At 39.1% G+C, this 23838-nt stretch overlaps 1 protein-coding gene across 1 annotated transcript in view; it reads right to left on the bottom strand.

Annotated features, from left to right (window-relative positions):
- C6 (complement C6) overlaps positions 1-23838 on the bottom strand; it is a 58630-nt gene that overhangs the window by 9932 nt on the left and 24860 nt on the right. The window contains exons 8-15 of the mRNA XM_080933539.1: positions 21612-21852; positions 17304-17426; positions 10810-10976; positions 9310-9535; positions 7632-7803; positions 7249-7360; positions 3641-3773; positions 2325-2513 (exon numbers count right to left, since the gene is read on the bottom strand). Coding sequence (XP_080789665.1) covers positions 2325-2513; positions 3641-3773; positions 7249-7360; positions 7632-7803; positions 9310-9535; positions 10810-10976; positions 17304-17426; positions 21612-21852 — 1363 coding nt within the window. The remainder of the gene's footprint in view (positions 1-2324; positions 2514-3640; positions 3774-7248; positions 7361-7631; positions 7804-9309; positions 9536-10809; positions 10977-17303; positions 17427-21611; positions 21853-23838) is intronic.

The raw sequence follows: 23838 nt of genomic DNA, 5'->3' as shown, positions 1-23838 counted from the left end.
TTTAATTTCCAAAGACAGAGTTGGCTATGCACATATGTATGTACATATATATATATATATATATATATATATATATATATATATATGTATGTATGTGTGTGTGCATGTATGTATATTCCAATTCTGTTCTTATGAACAAAACGCTACTCAGAATATCTTATCTTTGGGAGCCTGAAATGTCCAACCACACCTCTTCTGATATTCATAATACTTATCATTATTTTGACTGGGAACCTGTGATCCAAGATACAACATTTGCCTGAAGTCCCAACCAGTTCCCACAGGATCTACTTAATGTTAGTTGAGAGGTTAACTTTCTTCATTTTCTTCAAATACTATGAGATCCCAGAAGAGAAGAAAGGACAGGGCGGCAAAGCACACAGAGCTAGCAGAGTTGATTCATAAACTTGCTCTAATTTTCCCTCTGTGTGTTTCTGTTCTTTTCAAAAGTGAAATTAGCCTAATATCTTACCTCAGATGCGTCCTCAAAAATTCTGATTAAAAGTGAGACACTCTTCAAAAGTACAAATATCAGATAATATCAGATGAGTCCTTTCATTGGAAGAGACCCAAGTGGAAGAGAGTGGGCACACAAGAGGGTAGTGACCAGATGAAAGACCAATAATGTGTTTTCTTTCCTATGCAGGGGTTAGATTTATCTATACCCTACGAGTACATATGTCATGTGTAATGTAAAAACAGAAGGAGAAATAAATACACAGAAGGAGGAAAGACAGACAGACAGACAGAGAGAGAGAGAGAGAAAGAGAGAGAGAGAGAGAGAGAGAGAGAGAGAGAGAGAGAGAGAGAGAGAGAGAGAGAGAGAGAGAGAGAGCAGGAACAGGGAAGTGGGGACAAATATGGGCCAGAAACGTGGATGCACATAAATTAAAGCATCATAACAAAAGTCATTATTTTGGACACAAATTGTAAAGTTTAGTTTCAGAAAGCTGAAAACTGTAAGGCTGGGGAATGCTCAGCCGGTAGAGTGCTTGCCACAGAAGCCGGAGTATCTGATTTGGGATGTCCAACGCATTTACAAAGAGCTGAAAGCAGCAAAATGTTCCTGCATTCCCAGCACTGGGAAGTGGAAACATGCAGATTCATGGACCTCTCTGGCCAGGGAGCCAAATGGGAACCAAATAGATGAGGTAAAGTTTACTGAGAAGTCCTTTCTAAACACATAAGGTGGACAGACTGAGGGGAACATCAGTATCAGTCTATGGCCTCCATATATGTGGGCATCCATGTGCATGAACACCCACTCACATACATGCATGTACAACACAAGAAACATATCCTCTCTCTCCCTCCTTTCCTCCTCCCCTCTTTTTCGCTTTCTCTCCAGAAAGTAATTAGTCATTATTTGACAAAGCTAGCCACCCTTGTTTTTTTATATAAACTGATCAGTATATAAACTGTCAAAATAAAAAAAATGGATTTACAAAGATTTTAAATAGTAAAATAAAAGTAATTTCCAAAACCATTTTTAAAATGAGTTGTGGATAAAAGCAGTGAGATGATTTAGGGAAATATGAAAATTCACAGTGTTCTCTAGACAGTTGTTTCAGAGATATGTCTAGTATTTCTTCTCTTCCAAGCAATTGTTTTCAGCTCCAGCAATGCAAGGTTCACCAGGGGAGGGTTCTTAAAATTTTATATTGGCTAAAACCTTTTAAAATTGGTACATAAAGTGTTTATAGTTGTGCTGTTTCCTGTGTCATTTGCTAGTGTACATATTTGTGTGTAAATCAAGGTTAAAAGATCGATTTCTTCTATCTCTTTGTTGTAAAAATATTCAACATCCCCTCTAGCTGGGAGTATTTTAGACCAATACTAGACACTAATTTTGTTCTGGTTTGGTAACATCAACATTAGGAAGATGGGGCTTGGGCAGATTTTAAGGAGATGCTACACAGAACTGAAAGACATTATTTGAGAAACATAATATAAGGAGAAACAGATGAGACACTAAAAGGATTGGAAAACCTCAGATATAGGTAATGAATGCAATGCCTAACAATATGTTTTCCACTATTCTCTACTGGAACCATCACTTTCAGTTAATTATCAGTTCTGTCTCGTTAGATGAGAGACCGTGGACTCCCTGTCACTGTTTCCTATTGGAAAGGGAAAATGAACTCACCCTCTAAGACACAAGTACTCACTTGGACAGTAAGGTATGATCTCATCATCTGTACAGGGTGAAATACGCTCTCCCTCCATTCTGAAATCTACTTGAGCGGTAGCAACGCTTTGGACGCTGAATTATGAACCCTCTGGAGCCATACCTTAAGAATTGCAAATTCCAGGTCCCTGCTCACCTTTTTCACAAGTCAATGAATTTGAAATGGGAGGTGTCCAGGAGTCTCCTTCACATGTATACCTCGATGGCCCAGCAACAACAAAGCCTCTGGGACATGTCAGCTCAATGGATTCCCCGATCTTATATACTCTCTCAAATGGGGAGATGGTCAGGCCATCCTGAACAACTGGTTTAAGGCACTCGGTCCCTGCAGGGAGAAGAGTATCTCAGATGTGTTCAATGGAACAGAAGAGTCAACAAATACAGGCAGATGATGTGGGACCAAAGAGGTGATAGTGAGATTTACTGTGTTTGCTCAGCTGTGGTAACTCCTTTTAATCAGTGAAGTGTGTAGTTAAAGACCCCCAGCTTCTCCTCAGTAACTCCACTAAAACAAATCTGTTAATCCTGATAGTGAAGGATTATTTGCTGAGGAGCTGGCCCAACACTCAACTTTTGTCATATCTTTTCAATATTTTTTTTTTCTCTCAAGAAATAATTTCTTTTATTTTTCTACCTCTTGAGTTTTTTATCCTATTTAAGTATTTATTTTTTATTTTATCTATATGTATATTTGCCCATATGTGTATGTGTGTGTGTGTGTGTGTGTGTGTGTGTGTGTGTGTGCCACAGATGTTCTTGGTGCCATGCCTTAGGAGTCAGAAGAGGATGCCCATCTCCTAAAACTATATATGCAGATGATTGTGAGCTACCCTGGGGTTCTTGCGATCAAATCTACATCCTTGGCATGAGTAGGAAATTAAAGGATTTGTTTTAGTGGCGTTCTTAACTACTGAATTATATTCCCTTTGTCTTTTTCTTAAGGTGAATTACAACACGGTGAGTGACAGGTCCAGATCACTTCAGTTGAAACTGCTCACAACTCTATGTGAGTGGTCCCAGAAGGTGTTTAAGGTCCCTTTCTGAAATATTTTTGAAGGCACCCTTCAAAAAATAGTGGTTTGGAGATTATGGCATCTTATACAAAATTTCAAATCTGAGTATTACCTTTTTGGAATTTATCCATTTGTTTCAGTTTTTATGTCACCCAAGGCAGATGCATGTGGTCAGATAAGTTCTCTGGTTCTATGAATTTCTCTTCAGAGGCACACTTCATAGTGCTGTGTGTATGTGTAATATGCAAGGGCAGAAGAGCCGAAATCTGGTATTATGAAATATAATGTTAGCAAATGAGCTCCATTTGCTAACCAAGTCTTTTCACCACTGTTGCTAAAGAATTTGTAAAATGAAATGAACTGACTATTCCCTATTTGCATTGGGCACAGACATTCTGCAGGGGAGACCTGCAAATGCTCGCGTTCGCCCTGTGCTCACGTTGGCATTCGACGTCTCCTTGCCTCCAGGTTCTGTCTGGTAAGCATCTGAAGTACTGGTATCCAACAGCTTTGAATCCAGTAAGACAAGAGATTTCAACTTCCTCCCCAACTGAGTACAGTTTCTTCTCATTCTAGAATTAAAACCGAAAGCAGAAATGATAAATGTGATGAATTGTCATCTTCGGATACATTAGGCTCTCCCTGGATTCTGCCCAGTGCAAACCCTTACTATCTCCCCACTCAACAGTCTTCTTAAGAGTCTATTCCTAAATTCAGTCCAAATGTCTTGTCATTTCTCCTCCTCCTTCTCCTCCTCTTCCTTCTCTTCCTCCTCTTAAGTTTTGTTCTTTATAACTTTTCTGCTTTTCATTCTCTGAATTCATTTTTTTTCTGCCTCAAACTAATTATGCTTTTTGTCCTTGAATGTCTCTCTGCTTTTGAGTAAGATGCCTTTAATCACAGCACTTGGGAGGCAGAGGTAGTAGAACTCTATGAGTTTAAATCCAGCCAGGACTACACAATGGGACATATATGCCTTATAGATTATAGACAGTTTACACTTACTACCTGATCTTTGTGTGCTTCCAGGGTCATTGGAGATTTGAGGAAGCCTCCTCGGGCCCTTGTAACCATCGACATAAACAAAAACAAACAGATGACAAAACTTGCTCCTTGGGGCTCTCGGTGTAAGCATGTGGACCTGATTTAATCTCCCTCACCAATGTAAAATCCAGATGTGGTGACAACATCTGCAACTCCAGCATTGGTTCTGGACAGAGACAGGAGGTTCTCTGGAGCTGGCTAGCCACTTACTCTAGCCAACTCCTGGTTGAGTGAGAGGTCCTGTCTCAAAAATAATAAAGAAGAAAGCAACAAAGGAGGGCACTTAAAGTTGTCCTTGGATCTCCACGAACACCTGTGTATACATATGTACAAATGTGCACACAGGCATACAACACACACACATACATACACACACACACACACACACACACACACACACACACACACACACATGCCACTCAACCAAAAATCACCCCTCTATATGTGATGATGCCTCCTGTTATGAATTGACTGTGAAATATTCCATGCAGGTTCCTCTGTTTGAGTACTTGTTCCCTAGATGGTAGAGCTGGTACAGGAGGTTCGGGTTCAGAAGCCTTAAAGAAATGGAGTTTAGTGGGAGGGAGTGTGTTCCTGAGTTTCAGGCCTTAGAGATTACATCCAGTTCACACTTTCTCCCTGGGCTCTGTGTGCTTTCTAGTCTGTGAAGATGCCAGCAGGCCGGTACAGGTTCTTGCCACCATGCACAGGAGCTTCCCTTGCTGTTGCCTGTTCAGTTACACCGTTCCCATCTGAAACCATGAGCCAACACACATCCTCCGGGGAGTTACTTCTGTAAGGCATCATTCAAGGATTTTGTCATCTTCATTTTTCTCCCTACACGTTTACTGGGACATGAGTCACAACAATGAGAAGTGACAAAATACATAATGTTTCTAGAAAAGAAAAGCTTTGTGCTCACAGTGTTATGAGTGTTCATTTCGTGGTCATCCTATGCTTATAAGAAGCAAGCACCATTGACATTGTGAGGAATGCATTGGAATCAGTTAAAAACGATTCATTTCCTAGAAGCTGATGAATCATTCTATATATTTTCCCAGATAATGGATAAGGCATTGTCCTAGGGGAACTCACTAAAAATTTCAAGATTAAAAAAATGGGTCTAGCACTTCTTAAATTATTAGTTTAAATTAACATGTGCTACGATTCTTACCTCCTGCTGTTTTTTTACTAAAATAAGTCACTGCAAATATGTTGCAGTCACTGAGCTCAGAGGGCAGAGATGGTCTCAAACAATTTTATTCCCCAAATACCGCGAGTGTCTGCTAATTACTACTTGGTTTGTTTGCACGATTTTAGTTTTGAGATAGGGTTCCACTGCATGATCCTGCTCAGCCTGTAAGTCACAATGTACATCAAGCTGGCCTTGAACTCACATAGATCCACTTGTCTGCTGATGTGCTCCATCACACCACGTTTAAATAACTTCCTAATACATACACTGATCTAGTCTATGGGACTTGGTCACATAGCAGGGATGGAACAAGGAACATAACCTTATTTTATAACAGGATCTGTACGCACAATGAACTCCTCTTTAAAGCCCCAGTGGGTCTTAAAAATTAAACAACAGAAAATGTTAACAGTTTTCACACACAGCTGGTGTGAACATGTTAAGCATTATTTAGGCAGCTGGATATGACAATATATAATTTTGACATTGATATTCTAAAGCAGGAGTTAGAAAATGTTTTTTTTAATAAATGGCTTGCATTAGTTGCTGGCCATAAGAATATCTGTCACAGTTATTCATATTATCTATTATTTCACGGAAGCAGTCATAGGTAATATATAAATTAATTAATATGGCTGTGTTGTAAAAATTTTTTTTAAAGTAACAAACTAGAATGAGCCTGGAGGCTGCACTTTGCTGACCCCTATTCTAAAGGATGGCTCTCTGCTGTGTGACTTCCAACCTAGCAGCGTTAGCACTGTATGGACATTTGTGGAGATCATCCCTTTGAGGCCCCACTCGAGGCCTCGTGAACCAGATTGTGGGAATGGAAGTGGCTGCTCTGTGTTCTAACATGCCCTCCAATGCATTGGTGAGACCAAGACCTATAGCCCGGAATAAAGACTGATTGAAATGACCTCCTTTCAAAATGCCTCCTCTTATGACCACAAGGCAAGGTACACTAGGACACACAGTGTAGGCTATCCACCATGGACATCTATGACGGAATCATGACGATTTGTATGTTACTGAGTTTTGATAATAAATGCATTATTGGAAAAGGATGAATGCAAAGGTTTTTGTTCATTTTTAAAATATAAAATGGCTGGAGGGCATTGCTTTGTGATCAATTTTAATGTTATATACCTCCTAAAGAATTCAGTGTAAAGCCTCATGTGACAGGACTCATGTCTCATAAAAAGCATAGAAGCATATTGTGACGTAATAAAAAAGATGAAATTAAAAAGATGTTAAGATTGTTTGACTGCTCAATTTGTCTACAAATTTTTAACCTAACCAGACAGTGCAGGCTCAACTATAATGCTGATGTCCACTTTCTTTTATCTCTCATGAAATGTGCCTTAGAAACAGAAGAAAAGAGCCGGGTAATAGTTGCAAACTGTTAACAGCCAATCAAAGCTACCCTATACTGAACCTCCATTCATTTTGTTTTGTCATTTTTTATTGGATAGTCTATGTATTTGCATTTCATATGTTATTCCCTTTCCACCGCTCTCCCCTCCTCCACCCCCTGCTTCCATGAAGATTCACTCAGTCTGCCACCTTCTTTTGGCCTGAGCAGTACAAAGGAAAACATCCCCTGATTCCTCCTTGACTGGCAGGCATGAAGATACCCCAGGGTATTCAGGATTAAAGGCTGTTCCAGCATTTCCGGATGATGTCCCTTTGTTCTTTGAGTCAGCAGATTGTTAAAGTAGAAAAATAACAACTCCAATTAAAGGAAAACCCATACATTTCAAGTTCTGCTTTTTGAACTTCAAACCAAGAATTATGATCAGGTCACTTACCCAGACAAATGCATTTTCTGGGAGAGGTGGCTGAGGACAACCTGAACCTGCTTCTGGCTCTGGAAGGTCTACCTCTTTCATTTCTTCATCATCGTTGATACATGGTTGTCCACTAAAAGGGAAAGAATAAATATGTGCATGGGCACACACATACATATATTCACTCATGCATATATTAAAGCAACATGGGCAATCTGTCTACATAGTTATCATATACTGATACTGATTAAATACAGAACCTGCTACTTGGTGAGCTAAGGGCAGTAGCAGATTTTGTGCTTCACTGATACATCACGTAGGCACATCTAAAATTTTAAGCATTTCTCAACTAACAGTAATAAATACAGACCAGCGATCCTTTGTGCCCTCGAACCCGAACTTACACATTTTCCATTATTGAGAATGTACAGTCTTCTTCTTGCTGATGCTTGCCCTCACAGTGTTGCCCTCCTTGCTGTGGCGCAGGGTTATTACACTCCCGGGTTCTTGATCTCCTATAAGCAGCATTGCATGCACTCCAGGAGGACCAGCAGCCCCAGTTTCCATCCACTGCATCTGTAACAGAGGAAGACCCATAGCCATCATGCTGCAAGAAAATTGGGGCTTTGAGGCTAGAACAACCTGGTCTCCTCACATTTGCTTTGACATGCGTTGTGGGATGTTACAGCTTTACAGTGAGGACTGCAAGAAGCCCTGATGGGAGGGGTCTGATATGTTACCGGATTCTTTATCCAGTTCTCACAGACATGAATAAAATGACGACAGGTAGAAATCATCTAAATTATCAATAAATATATCAGTGATGTATCATACACACATATAAAACCACATGTACTTGCATATACACATATGTATGTTTAAATATGAAAATCTTTGCCTTGTTTGAATAAGAATGGCCTCCATGTTTGAATGCTTGCTGATCAAGGAGTGGCAGTATGACTTTATCGAGGGAAATGTGTCATTCGGTGTGTGCTTTGAGGTTTCAAAAGCCCAAGCCAGGCTCAATATCTCTTCTTGCTGCAATTGGATCTGGATGTAGTGGATGTAGAACTCTTAGTAGATGTACACTGTCTGCCTGTGTGCCTCCATGCTCCCCACTATACTGATAATGGTCAAAACCTCTGGATCTCTAAGCAAGCTACAATTAAATGTTTTCTTTCTAAGAGTTGTAGTGGGAATATTATATCTTCAATAGAACACTAAGACAAAAGTGTATACCAAATTACACTATTATGGGCCTGATTTCTTCTCTAAGAAAAATATGAGTCAATTTATTTATCCACATATGAAAGTTTTGCATATGGCTTAATTTATTCCTTATTATAAAACGTCATGCTTATACATTACCACACACACACTAATATACTTCTCTGGGAACATGTGGCAGTAATATGGTGGTTTGAGAAATAAATGTGCCCTATAGTTTCTGGCATTTGGATATTGGATTTTGAGTTGGTATCCTTGTTTTGGGGAGGCTTAGGAGGTGTGGCTTTGCTGGAAGGAGTGTGTTACTGGGGTGGATTTCAAAGTTTCAAAAGCTGTTTCTAGTGTTCTCTTTCTAGTTCTAGTGTTTCCAAAACACTCCAACTCTTGGAAAATATAATCTCCAAAGAAACCTTTTTTCTCTCATCTGCCTTGTTCATAATGTTTTATCATAGCAATAAAATAACTAAGACACACTATCATGCATTTATTTTATAATGTCTAATATAGGCATTATACTATGAGTTCTTTATATGTACCTTAGAACATAATTAAACACACACATGTATGTAGACACACACACACACACACAAGTCAACACTCAAGGAATAATATAATTAGCCTCATCTTATGGGTGAGGATCTTGTAACATAGAAAGGTTAGATAATTTTTCCAGTGCTATTCAGCTCATGGGTTACAGCAGAGTCTAGCATTGTTTGTCTTTGGAGTCTCATATTTGGAGGCTTGTTTACAATGTGAAGTTTGCCAGGGACTTTTATTTTTGTCAAATCCATCAAGCTATAATATATATTTCAAGGGATAAAGATACTGACCTCCTAATTAATTCCCGATACTTACCCGATTTGTAATCCGGGGACCGGCTCTCACAGTTGTCACCGTAGGTGCCACTCTGGCACACGCACAAACATTCCGTGCCTGAGAGCCTGGGGCGGCCATTATTTGGACATGGAGCACACTGGCAAGGGTCAAACTTAGCTGCATATTCTTGAAGCGCTTTCCTGAGGTTGTTCCGTTTTGTCACTGCGCATGGGATGTTTCTGACCAAGTCGGTGATCGGGGCAAGCTGTGAGCAGGTGACAGAGACAGCTCTGGTCCCTTCCACTTAGGCAGTTGGTGTTTAGCCAGCACCACCTAATAATTCTCATCAAGTCAGTGATTAACAGGAGAAAACCCCACATTCTCAAGGAGTTATTAAAGAATCCAGTGTAGAGCCAGGAAGGGAAAGCCTAGAACCCGAGGGTAGGAGCAAACTGTATAGAATTAACCATCCCTGAAGGATTGCCGTGAAGGAAGACATATGTCTCCTATTTAGGCTTGCATCATGTTATTTATTAAGCATCAAACATAAGCTGAGAAAGTGCTGAGCTAGGCCACCAAGAACTACCGTTAGTGCTCTGTTGTTAGCTCCTTAACTTAGACTCAGGCAGGAGGTCTGGAGAAAATGAAGGGAGGTTCCCTTGTTCTCTGTCAACTGATGCCTGCCGGCTGGCTTTTGTTGGAGTAAGATGAAAAAACACACAGTGGGAGGAAACAGAGAGGTGAAGTTGCCACTCAGGAGAAAGGGAGGACTGTAGTAACAAATGAAGCAGGCAACAGGGGCAAGAGGAGCAAACATGCTTTCTCTGAAGCCCTTCTTTCCAGTCAAAGAAACAGCCATTTTGGTTTGTGCGTGCTACAATGTTGCACCTGAGGGCAGCTGGCCTCTTTCCTACCGTAAAACTCTTGGAACACACATAGTTTTGCTGCACGTAAATGATTCCATGTTCATAAAGATCCAATATCCCAACTCTATTTAAATGAAATCATTAGAGTAGCTTTGGAGTGCCTTTTTGGATGCAGTTGTTCCATTGACAAACCTGACTTTAGATGACATAATATTTTACAAAGAATCCCATGAGTGACAAAACTCACAAATACAGCACTGGAAGATTGAATCTACTGTGATGGAAGCTGGAAACCAAATGGATCTAAGAACTTCCTCATGTGCTCACAAGGTAGAGTTGCATGGAACCCACAAACCCAAGAGTCACTGTTGCACATGAGATGAAGAACATTCGTTATTCTCAGGCGAGTGTGAGCAATTTTGTTCACCAGAGCCCCCTTCTCAGTATTTCATGGATGCTAGCAGCTCTAAATCCTGTCCTAGAACACTGGCTTAAATTATAAAAATCAATCTATGTACAATTTAACATTTCTTTCTAAATGTGCATGGGTGTACATGGAAAACAGACATTCTGACTGTCATCTGAAAAGGAAATGGAAAAGAGAAGGGTGTGGCATGCAGTCTGGGCGGGTGAATTGTCGTGACCCCTTTCCCTCAGAACTCTTCAGTCTCACCTCATAATCGACCACGGCAGGGTTTTCCTTCACTGATTCTAACCACTCAGAGAAGACATTCTTCTCTGGACCAGAGGTGCCCTTCTCCCAAGCCAAGGCAGCTGCCTCCCGACTCCTTCCACCCTGGACCAGGGATATCGATTTCTCTGCTCCCTGCAAAAAGGAACCTGCAAGATGATTCAAGAAAATGATCCATTTAATTTTATTGAAAGTTCATACTTCAAAGACGAGTCAATTTTCTCAGGAGGGCAATGTAGATAGTACAGTCAGGTCCTCCCAAGATGTAAGCTCAGAGGAAAACATGAGAGGACATTTCTTATCTCTACGAGGGGATTAATAATACACATTACAGTAACGGTGACAATGGCGCCATTTGGACAGCACAGGGTACACACCAGGCTCTTCACACACATTACCCTACATAATTGTCATGACAATGCTAAGTAGTTATTACTGTCACTGTGGATACTGAAGCCGAAAGCAATTTGTTTTGAAACGTAGAGTTAACAACAGGCAGCAGCGGAGTGCACAAGCAACCTATTCAACAACTGCTCAGCTCGTGATCTGAAGCCAACTTCCTAGCTTTGGATTTATCCTCTCCTGAGTTTGGAGTCTGTGGAATAACAGAAACCATGTACCTCCTGACTGCTATGCTAGAGAACAAGCAATTCCAGCCCCCACAAATGTGAGAGAATGTTTGAAAACTTAAAACTTTAAAGATGGGTGGGGCATGACTAGAGAGAAATAGACCGAATGGAATGACAACCCGAGATATGGCTGGGAGTTAGCAGCAGCACTCTGGTGTTTAGAGATGTTCAACCCTTGGGTCTTACCCCTTTGGGTGTCAAATGGCCCTTTCACAGGAGTCGCCTAAGACCATTGAAAAAACACAGATATTGCGATTAATAACAGTAGCAAAATTACGGTTACGAAGTGGTGACAAAAATAATTTTATGCCCAGGAATCACCACAACATGAAGAGCTATGTTACAGGGTCACAACACAATCACAGGAAGGTTGAGATCCACTGCTCTAGACTTTCAGTAAAAGCTAGCCACGTCATTATTGCCAGAGATTCTCAAGTGAGGTGGTATAGGATAGGAGAAATAATCACATACGAAAACAGAAGTCTCAACATTTTCAAAGGGACAGTATAAGAAAAAAATTTGTTTAGACGGCTTTGTATTAATTTTTGTTGAATAGCAGGGTGGGGAGGTTAAATTAATATCTCATCTCACGTCGATGTTGTATTTACTGACACGACAGTGACTGTTGTGTAGTTAATATTTGGATTGAAACCACGTATTCCACAGATTGATCCTAATAAAAGTTATGTATGCTTGGCATGGGGGTCTTAAGGAGTGAAAATCATTAATAGAATACTATTAACTGGTTTTTAACGGAACTCAATTTCAATATACTCAGGGCCTTCTGCTTGCTAGGCAAGTATTCTTCCATAAAGTTATATCTACAGTAGCCTTTTATCATGTGATGCATGGTCAACTGCGAAGTAAAAGTAGGTGATATAAACTCAGTGTTTAATGTGGGGCAGATATTGTGCTCATCTAATGGGGATTCTCAAGATACACACACAAAGTGAATACTACTATTCTTCTCACTTCATGTGTGTGTGAGACCATAGACAAGGAAAGATTAAGCTCTTGATGCTGGTCACATAGGCAATCAACATTGCTGGCCAAGTTTGAATACAAGCAGTGGGTCCTGCAAGAGTGTTGCTTAATGAATGTGTTCAGTGTATATCACAACTAGAAAAACACCACCTTTTAATGTTTCTTTTTAATTAGTTAGCCAATTAATTACTTAACTTTACATCCTGACCACAGTTTTGATTTTTCTGATTTTACCCGTTACCTTCCTCTCCACCCCTCACTCTGTTTCCCTGGAGAATGTATTGCCCAATTTTGTCCATGAATACTGTCTGGTAATATCTTTTTCTTTGTTTATTTGTGGTTCACACCATGTCAGTTTACTGGAAAAGTCAGAGTCTCTTTTAATTTAATAATTTTAAGAACTCCGGAAAAAATTCTTTAACCCTGTCACAGCTTTCAAATTTAACGATGAAATGTGATGACTACGATTGCCTATTAACATCATCCTGATTTGTAAGTGGGATACTGCCAATCTTTGCTAGGATTAAATTCAAAGATTTTGGCAGGGCATGCAAGAACTGCTTAATTTCTACCAGAGCTCTTTTCAAAAGTCAGCTTTATTTTACAAATTTATGCTCAAGTCAAATTGCTATACTTATTATTAGTTTGTGTGTGTTCCCTCTTTGTCTCTCTCTGTTTTCATTTCCTGATCTAGACTGGCAGTCATAATTATACCTGCCTCACAGGCTCCATGGGGATTAAACATCAGAAGAGATCAATTCATACGCACAACAATATCGTGCCTGGGATATAGTAAGAACTTGATCAATGTTGATTTTTTCTCCCTTCCATCTCTCTCTTCCTTCTCCCCCCTCCTTTCCCTATCTCATTCTCTCTTTATTTCTGCCTGTCATGTGTATTTGTAATTCCCTAAGTACAGAGAACTTAGAGATGGTGACAATGTCCTAGATTCTCTACAAAGTTAGTAAAGAGAAGAATAGAAAACAAGGCGCAGTGTGGTGGATGCCGAGGCAGCGTGGGTGCAGGTGGCAGTGTGAACCCGTGGGAAGGTACGTCGGATGTGGGAGTCACTCCTACACTGCTTCATAAAAATTATAATTTCAAGACTGGGTGATGTAAATAAGGAATCACATTGTTAGCATAGTAAACATTTATGCAGTTCAGAAACACTCATTCCCTTTCCTCAGTGTTTTTACATAGGAGATGATTCTGTTCCCAGGGCCTCATTGGGTGCACCGTCTCTACTCTTGAGCTCTGTACTCACTCTCTTGATATTAATTATTTTGATTGTGTTCCTAAACTCCATATTCCCCAGTCTTCTCCCGATCCAAGCTGCATCAAGGGCTTTACATATAAATAGCCCTGGGTTGGGGAAGACAGGAAGCTCTGTGTTTTGAATGTTCAAGTACACTTTCATAAATCTGGTGAGAATCATAGATTGGAAGACAATGATTTTCACTGTGTAGGACCAATCTCCTGAGGGGAAAAAGTCATTGTCCAGCTCTTAATATTAAATGAAAAATTGAAAGTCAAGCCTCCTATGATTCAGAGCAGAAAGTTAAAATATTAATTATAGAATGATTGAAATGTGCAATGACTTGGGCCATTTTCCTTTCCAAAGGACAAAAATATTTTGAGTTATAGGATGAATGGTGATTGATATGTGTTGCAGTGGAGAATGAGGGCTTTATTACTTTGAGTTGCGTTTTGGCGGGCTTAGTACTACTAAAGATATCTGATGGAAATAAATTTGTATTTTTCTCTAGCTGTATGTGAATAGATATTTTCATCGAATGTTCTGTGCAAGTTAGTGCTAATTTCTTTTACAAGTCATTTACAGTTATCTGCTGTGTTCATAACACAGTTTGGACTTCCCTGAACCTAGAGGAAGATGAGGAAACTTCATAGCTTCATAGTCTCACTGTGTAGAGACAGACTGTCTGTACAGAGACTCTGGACTCAATAACCACAGGATCCTGAGCAGAGGGATAGGGACCAGAGCAGGTAGGTGAGAGGAAACACAAGGGCCACAAGCTAACAAAGCTCTAATTCATTCTCTGACGCCAGCATGCTCCAGTGCTCCCTCCACACGTGCCTGTGCTCATGTGCACACATAACTACATGTTAAAATTAGCCCTGGGGATCACCAAAGGTGAACAGTCAGAATCCTATATCTGACTAAAAAGTAAAAATTAAAAAGTAAAAACACAGAGTGACAGATGATATCCCAATGGTAATTTTGTATTTTTCTACTATTAAGGAGGAATGGGAATTTGAGAGGTGTTTTGGGTTCTGTTTAGGACACAGAAAATCCTATCCATGAATGTGTAGATTATGAAAAATGGTTGACTGTTTAATACATATACATAATAAATTTTACTAGTTTCACCTCCCATTTCTCTCTTTTATACCTTCCTCTGGACCACTGGTATTCTTCTTCTCAATATGTTGCTCTCCTGTTTTTATGTCTTTCTTCTCTCTCTCACTCTCTCTCTCTCTCTCTCTCTCTCTCTCTCTCTCTCTCTCTCTCTGTGTGTGTGTGTGTGTGTGTGTGTGTGGCACACTAAGGTCATTTAGAGCCAGTTTCTGAGTATGTGTGAGAATAGAGCCAATTGAGGAAAATAATTCGTAGCCTTGACCATAGGTCAATCTTGAGAGGGGTGTTTTCTCAACTTCTCAGGTTTCCAGTTTCAAAATGACTCTAGTTGTATCAAGTTAACATAAAACTACCCAGCACACTATTGATTTTTTTTATTATATTATGAAATGACCAGTCTGATTTACAAACTATTTTCTGTGTTTCATTTTTTTGGAAGGTAGAATATTGTGTAAACGCATTTTCCAAGTTTGTTATTTTTATTTTGATTATGTGTAACACAAATGCACACACACACACACACACACACACACACACACACACACACACACACCTGATATGTTTTCTAATACTATATTTAGCATTTTCTATTTATTGCAAGAAAACACTTGGGTTTGCTCCTTGTCTGTATTCCTTATGAGATTGTGATTTTCAAGTCTGGGGGTTTCTGTGATTTAGCTCCTGTGTGTTTAGATCAGAATGACTAGCATTCAGTGAGTCTGGTAAATGAAGAGTTTATATAAGTAGAAGTTAGTTATAACTTCAAGGCATCGGTGAAAACATGAGTCATTCATATTGGAAAAGTTTGGCTCTCTAGAGAAAGAGGTAAGGTCTTAGGCTCACATCCAGGTGGGACCAGGGCATAACTGCTCTGGTTTTAAAACACTCTCAGGCCTATTTTGTTCTCCTTTCTCCATCAAGACCTTTGTGACCTCAAAGGGAACATTTTTGTGCAGTCGGTTTAGTTTGATTTATTTCAGAGCTGTGGCTGCTGGAATGGGCGGCACAGGCTTCATTCCCCATGATGGTCTCTTGGGAGAAGGCTCTGAAAAATTGCTCTAACTGTCCTTATGCCTTTCTGGAAAAGAAAAAGTAGCTGTTTGCTTTCTCCCCAGTTCTACAGAGAGCAGATGCCCTTTGTATCCCAAACCCCAATTAAGGTGAATATATAAAGAATGGAGGCTTTCTCTGTATTCTCTTTCCCTTTTTCCTGAGACAAGAGGGCTCACTGTCCAAGGTCATTGAAATCTCTGTTATGTTGGACAATTCTTATTAGAATGTAGTGTTCTCTATAGCTCTCAGATGCTTATGAGGCAAGGAAAATAATTTGTAAGAACCTTTAAAATCTGATAGCAATAAAGCCTGCCTAAGTCCTAAGAACAAACAAAAACTTTATAGTTTCTATCTAACAAATTCCCCTCTAAGAAGTTATTCTTCTATCCACAGAGATACTTGCCTGTCATCCCTCATCAAAGAAGTGTCCGTTTGCAACAGATAGATGCTATTACATAGCTCCACAATTAGCCAAATAAGTGACCATGACCTGCCCAGCCCCAACTCGAACTTCAAATGTAATCTCACACTAGGGCTGAGGGAAGACTGGTGAAAAGAGGCCAGAGAGGTTGCAAAGCCAGAGAACCAGTATGCCTGTTGATGGATACTATCTGCTAGACATGTAGGGGATTTGAACTTATAAAATCTCAGTATGGTTGAGGAAACAAGACCTTATATTCATAACTCCAGTCAACATGCCAGGTGGATGGGGGGCATTTCACAAGGCTCAATCTCTAGAAAGAAATAGAGGTGATTGTTACTGAGAGAAGAGAATCAGTATTCTTTAGGGTTGAGTGTCCACCTATGTTGTATAATCCCGAATAGATGATGCTGAACACATGGCTATATGAGCAATACTATATGGACTCATAGGTTTTATATACAAATGCATATGTATGTGTATACATGTAAACATATATATGTATAAGTATATAATAACAATTATAGAAGAGAGGTCATGAATTTAAGAGATCACAGGTCTGAATAAAGTAGAACTTAAACAATTCAATTCCTTTCTATGCACACATGCCTATTTGGTGACAGATGGCATGAATTCCAGCATTTTTGTTACAAATCTATATTTTTAATGCTTAGTTACCTATATATCTTTGCTTTCTAAGTTTCTTAGTAGCGGTGTCCAGTTTATAGTCCCGCCTACTTTTCAATGCTGGATAAAGAGTTCTATTTATGGAAAAAAAATCAGTATACTGTTTTTTGAATTGAACGGTCTAAGAATAAGGAAAAGAACACCTTAACCATGTCTACTTTGTAAGCAGTGCTGATGATATTTTATGTTTTACCTCCCCTCACAGCATATGGTTTTTCGAGGCCGATAAATAACATAAATGAAGACACAGCAGTCATGTGCAAAGTGGTTAAATGGCGGGCAGCCTCAGGACACACTGCAGAAAGTGCCCAGAGAACACGGTTACCTTCGTATTTTTCAGACAGCTTATTTGTGGTGCACCGGGTTTCCTTGTATGTTTTTGTAACAATGAAGTAACGTTTCCTTGTTTCATAGTATACACACTTTCGAGTATCTTCTTCTGTTAAACCTGAAAAATAAACACAAACAAACTCCCCTGAAAATGCACTGCTGGGAATTCAACGAAGCCGACCACACAACTCTGACCACGCTAGGGGCTGGATATGATCGCCAGCTTTTGTCCTGCTCAGTTCCGAGTCAGCCCCACATGGCTCCCGAGGAAACTGCAAACAGAACTGATTCTGTGAGTCTTCAGTTTTGATGCGTTTGTGAAACCACTGCAGACCATCCCATACGGCTCTTGCTCTCTCCGAGCTGGCCCTTGTTGTCACAGTACACAATGGACCGGATGGATAATCCTTATTGCTCTACACTGCTTCTGTCCTGGACGCCATGCTTTTCAGCGTGCCGCACATTTTGGACCCACAGCTTCTTTTGTGAGACGGACGCCACTTGGCTTGTGCGCCTTCTCAAGTGGGGATTTCGGTCCCCTGTCCGTCACTCTCATTCACTTTCTTATTTATTTAGGCTTGCTCCCCATCACTTGGTCACTCATTCCATTTCCGCTCCCCAAACCTTTTTATTAGAACAGAAATTCTAAATTCTTGCTTGACAAATGAACTCTTCAGACTCTTTGTCGGCTGTTTTGTCTTCTTATCTGAATTCTAATCTATATTTGACGTTATTTCTCTGTTGACTCAAGGGACACAGGACTATGTAACTCCTGTCTGTTCAGGTTGGGAGGTAGGATTACCGTCTTCCAGGATTCCCAGTACTGCTTTCATTGGGTGTCCATCTTCTGTCTTACATGCCGTGTGAAAACTCTGATGCTCTGAGGCAACAACTATTCCATTAGAAGACTTTTTTTTTTTTTTTTTTTTTTTTTAACCAACCCCAGCGCTTCACCGATTTCTTACCATCCACTGTTAAAGCTTTCGACATCTGAATACCTGAATTACTTCCCTCACAATGACTGTAAGCACTGACCTCTGAGGCTGGGACTAGTTAGTGTACTTAAAGTCAGAGTCTGCACTACTTATCTGGGCTAATGTGAAGGAAATCGATGCTTCCTATTTTCTTCACAGAGCTTTGCACGGGAGACACAGGGTTAACCCGTTTAAAGCAAGACTCTATCAAATTATGGTACACATGGTTGCAGGTTAGACTGCTCAGGGACAGGCACTGGGAGAGCTTTAGGCAGACAGCAGATCAGGTCTGATGCTGAAATGAAGACATGAAGGCATAGATTTCTCGGTGGAGATGTGGGCAGATGGGAGTTAGGTCCATCTTCTTCAATTTTCTCTTATTTTTTATGTTTTCAGTCTGACCCATTTAAAGGTACACATTATTAGGAGTAAACAGATAGTCCTGAGGTCCCTGTATTTACATATTCAACTCTAACAATTAAAAATGGTTATTTCATTCAGTCTTGAAGAGTGAGTATGGATATCTGATAACATTTTTTTTATAAGTCAGAATTTGAGGTGACTATACAGCTTTATTGCAACTATGGTGCACGTTTGCTCTTCTTATTCTTACAGTTCTTTCCAAAGTTTATTAGTTAGAAATAAATTTTACATCACTGATTATAACACAACAACTGACTTAAGGGTAAACTTCATTTCATATATTTGAGGGCCATGCATGAATCCTTAAAGAAGTGAATGCTTTGGCCTTTGGAGTTGGTAGTCCTGTGATTAAAGAATCAAAAGTCTCACTGGTGACTATCTATGCCTGTGTCCTGTTGTCCCCATACATATCACCTTGTATAGTCTCTGCACATATTAACAAGGGATCTCCCAGACACCTGGTTGTCTTCATGTTAATGGTGGGGGATGAGTCATTTCTGTAGCATTTCAGCCTGTTCTGAATGAGCAAATTGGCAGCACTCATCAAAAAACTATGCTTGGATTTTTTTAACCGAGTATTTTTTTTTTTAACTATTACACAGTAAAAGCTTAGAAATAAAAGAATAACCATTGCTGAGAAATAGTGGGGTGACTGTTTTTTTTCCTCACATCCAGAGCAGATGATGACTTCCTTAGGAAAGGACTTTAAAAATTACTTTTTTGTTTAGAATATCGCCACACTGTTTGCAGTTCGCACTGTAACTGAAATTCTGTCACTCTGTCCACTGAAGTCCCACCTACTTTTATGCAAAGGGTTAGCATACCAATAGAGCACTGACCAACAGAGGATGAAAGAACACAGCAAACACAATTGGATTTAATTGCATTCTTCTGGGGGTGGGGGAGAGAAACCACTATGGAACATCGAAGCTAATTTAAAGGAAGGCAACAAAAGGTGTAATTTCTATTAAACAAAGCCTAACAATACCTTCAATTTACAGTCTGCTTTTAATTTTGTTTCTAGACATGAAGAAAAAAAAAGAGAACGTGAGAAAAAGAGGTTTATTTAGGGAGGCTCTGAAAGCAGAAGAGGCACCCTTTGTAGATTTTTATTCATTTAAGATTTATTCTCTCCCAGTGTGCTTCATTTTCATCATAATTAAGATTGCATCTCAAAACTAATGAAGCTTGAAACATTACTGAATGAAAAGTGTTTAAATCATAAGAATATTAAACACAATGTTATTGGATATATGGAGCATATCCATATGCATATGTGAGCTGTGAATACTATATATATTAAATACGTATATCTGTGAATATATCTGGTGTATATGACATCTATATAGACATATATATGAATATGTACATATTAATTTAATATTTACATTTTGTTTCCTATCACAACCTTACGTTTTGTTTCAACCTTTTTTTGTTTTGCTCTGTATCTGTTGATCTTTACCTTTGTTTATAGAGGAAGAGATTGAAGGTGAGGATGTTTTAGGAGGAAAGCAGAGCCTGTTATTTTTCCATTTTGGCTACAGACCTTCAACTGAAATATTGGGTAATTGGTTGAAGACTCACACAGTTCTTTGATCTAGTCTCTAAACTTTTAAAGGCTTTCTTCTGAATGCATAATAACAGTCATTAAATGGGAACCTATTGCCTACGGTACAACAGCAGTGTCCAGAATAATTTCATCTGCAGGCCAGATGACGTCAAGGTAGAGCTAAAGGTGTCTTCTAACCATTTGTGCACGATGATAATGTTGGTGACATTTTACGTGGTGGGATACATCCAGTGCATCATACACGTCTTGCTTCAATAGAAAGAATGACTAAAACAGAACACAATGGACAGGTCCTATCGATAGAACGGCATGGTATGTTATCTGTATCATATCTTTATACCAGATCAACTTTTACAATTCTTTTACTGAAAACCTGCAAGGCGTTTGTTTCATCCCCTTTATTAAGAAGCAGGTCAAGAGGGAGCTCATGGTTCGGAAGGACCTATATGGCGTATCAGTATTTTCTATAATGAGACATAAGAACAGAGAAATACTAACTCCAGTGCTGGTTGCTACAGTCTCTTAAAATGAATGCCTACATCTTTTAGTACAGAAATTTACTGATGAATAATGGTTTTCTTATTTGGGTGAATTTACATGTTGTCTAGTTACCATTATTTCCCAGGTTTTGTCTCAAGGGGCACATGAGAAACCATTACAAAAACACTGTTTTATTTCACACATGTGTCTAAAAGCAATATAAAGTATATGTACATGTGTGTGTGTGTGTGTGTGTGTGTGTGTGTGTGTGTGTACAATTTTGTGTATATGCTCAAATATTTGCTCTGTTCCTGAGGGCATACCATTGAAAATGTTCTTAAAAATAAAATATTTTGCACTTATTTGCAAGTTTAAACAGTTATGAATATTTGGCCTATATTAACCTAGTCTCTTGTCAAATCTCTAGTCATTTTTTTGACTTACACCATTGGTCTATCTAAAATCATTAGAGGAGAACAATTGACATTGAGTTTGCTGTAAATCATTATATATTTTCTATAAAACATTATATGTAAATTATATAAAATTAAAGAAATTCTGTTTGTTCTTGTTCTGGTACTGGCCAGCATCTTCTTTCTTAGACACCATGACTGATATAGGGCTATAGAGGTAAAATATCCTTTATTCTTCTTTTTGGTACTTATTTACTATTTTTATTTTATTTAAGTGTGTTTGATTTTGATTATTCTTCATCTCACTTTTGGCAACCACACAACAAAAGTTCTAAATAAAATCAGAATAGAGCCATGAGAATGAGAGAGTAGCAGAATGAGGGAGTAGGAGAAAAGGTGCATTTCATGTCATTCTTGGGTCAAATTAACCAAAGTCCACACACCTGAGTTTCGTAGCTCCTGGCGGCTGAATTGGTAGAGAAGGTCATACTTGCCCCCCAGGGAGCCTGAGGTGAAATAGTGGGTCCCAAAGTCATCAAATATCCGGCTGTACAAAGCAGAGTTGTATTCTAAAGGCAGGTGGATAAGGGCTTTCAGGAAGACATCCGAAAGCTGCAGGTCTGTCGTTTTCATTGTGAAGTTTAAGACTTTTATCACTTTATGGATCCTAACAAAGCTAGAATCCTGCGTAAAAGGGGCAAAAAGCATAAGAAAAAACATTTATGAGATGGAGCCAGAGATACTGGAAACTTGAAGAGCGATTTTTTAAATGTCATCAACTTCTCATTAGCCCCATTCCCATCACAGGATGAAAATAATTCAACTCTATTTGGTATTCTCACAAACTATAATCTTCATGCTGCTCTCCCGTATCTTTCCCCTTCAATGTCCAAAGAACTAAACAAATGAGACCACCTCAACAATGTACATCTAGTGCCTCTGGTATGTATTCTCTAGCGAAGAAGAGATCAGTGATCAGAAGCATCAATCTTTCTGGTGTCAGTGCACAGCTGTACCACCAGTGAGTCTTTATTTGCAAGGCCTTAATGCAAATAAACAAGAGTAAAAAACATAATACATAAAGATTCAACTGAGGTGTTAAGGTGATATTCACTAGCTACAAAAAAGCATTAAATTCTGTAGATGTTAGTTGTCTACTGTCAGACTGAAGAAATACCGTGTGACATCTCATACTCTTAAAGTCAAAGAACACCATGTTCTCCTTCACTACGTAATGAAATTAAACAAATTCTTTATATTCCTTTCTGACACCCATATATAGAAGTGTGAACCTATTTTTGTTTTTTTTTTTTTTTTTTTTTGCTTTTTTGCAAACACATCTGCTGTTTTCTTTTTCTCACTTACTATGTAGGTTAATTCCAGGTCAAACAATTGATACTGTATTGTGATCTCATTCTCTTGCATTCTCCCACATAACTAGTGGCATTTACAAGCAGATTCAGGTATGCTGTATTTACAAATTATGTGTTTTATCTGTTCTCCTGGTTCTACAAAAATGTGTTATACAAGCAATAATTATAGAATAACGACCATGTTTTAGCAAAAGCATTTTTATTGCCGCTGTTAATTATAAAACAGCCATTTTCCTGAATGCTATAATTACAAAATCAAAAAAAAAAAAAAAAAAAAAAAAAAAAAGGGCTAATGCAAAAACCAAAAACATGGCAAAGTTAAACAGAAGCTGTCATTTATTCTCTTCCCACACTCCACTCTCTTCCCTTCCTATGTTCTTGTCTTCAATTTCTGTTTATTCAGTTGTTTCAGGTGCACTTGTTAGAGAAGTGAACAAGGCAGAGAACATTGGTTCCTTTGTGGAGTTCATGTTTCTTTGGATGCCTATGAATTCTATTTCTGAACTATAGCACTTAAATTTTGTTAGACAGGCTTCAAACTTAGAGCATCTCTGTGCATTCGTTAAGAAACATGTATCTTTAATGTAAGCTTTTGGAGGTTCAATATGTATAGTTTTCCTTACAGACTAAATCATTGGAAACACACACACAACTCTGATAGCTCCACATAACAGAAGCACAGGCGTGCCACAATACTACTGTATGGTGGCTGGAACTGGCAATTTTAGACCAAGAAGTTATATTACACCAGGGCATTAAACAATATTAGCACATTTCATCAATTTTTGAGATCTTGCTGTGTTCAGATTGTATTTTATGGTTTCATCTTTGTAGCATAAATGAGATAACCACCAAGCCTCATATGGTTATTATTTTGCACAGAAGAGATTCTCTGTCCAATGAATGTTTATTCAGATCTGAAACTGACAAAAGAAAAGAACACATATGATGCTAAGCTGAAGGGCCTGCATCAATTAACAAGCCTTTGGTGGGAACCAGAACTCCCAGGGATTAAACCACTATCCAAAGAGTACACATGGATGGACCTATGGCTCCATGCACGTATAGCAGAGGATGGCCTTGTTGAGCATCAATGGGAAGAGAAGCCCTTGGTCTTGCCAATGCTCAGTGTAGGGGAATGTTAGGGCTAGGAGATAGGATGGCGTGGGTGAGTGGGGGGACAGCCTCATAGAAGCAGAGGGAGGGGAGATGGAATAGGGAGATTATGGATGTGAAACCAGGAAAGGGGATAACATTTGAAATGTCAATAAAATATATCCAATAATAAAAAAGAACC

This window comes from Micromys minutus (genome assembly GCF_963924665.1).
Source record: "Micromys minutus genome assembly, chromosome: 20".
NCBI classification, from domain to species: Eukaryota; Metazoa; Chordata; class Mammalia; order Rodentia; family Muridae; genus Micromys; species Micromys minutus.
This window is presented reverse-complemented; position numbering and strand designations above follow the sequence as displayed.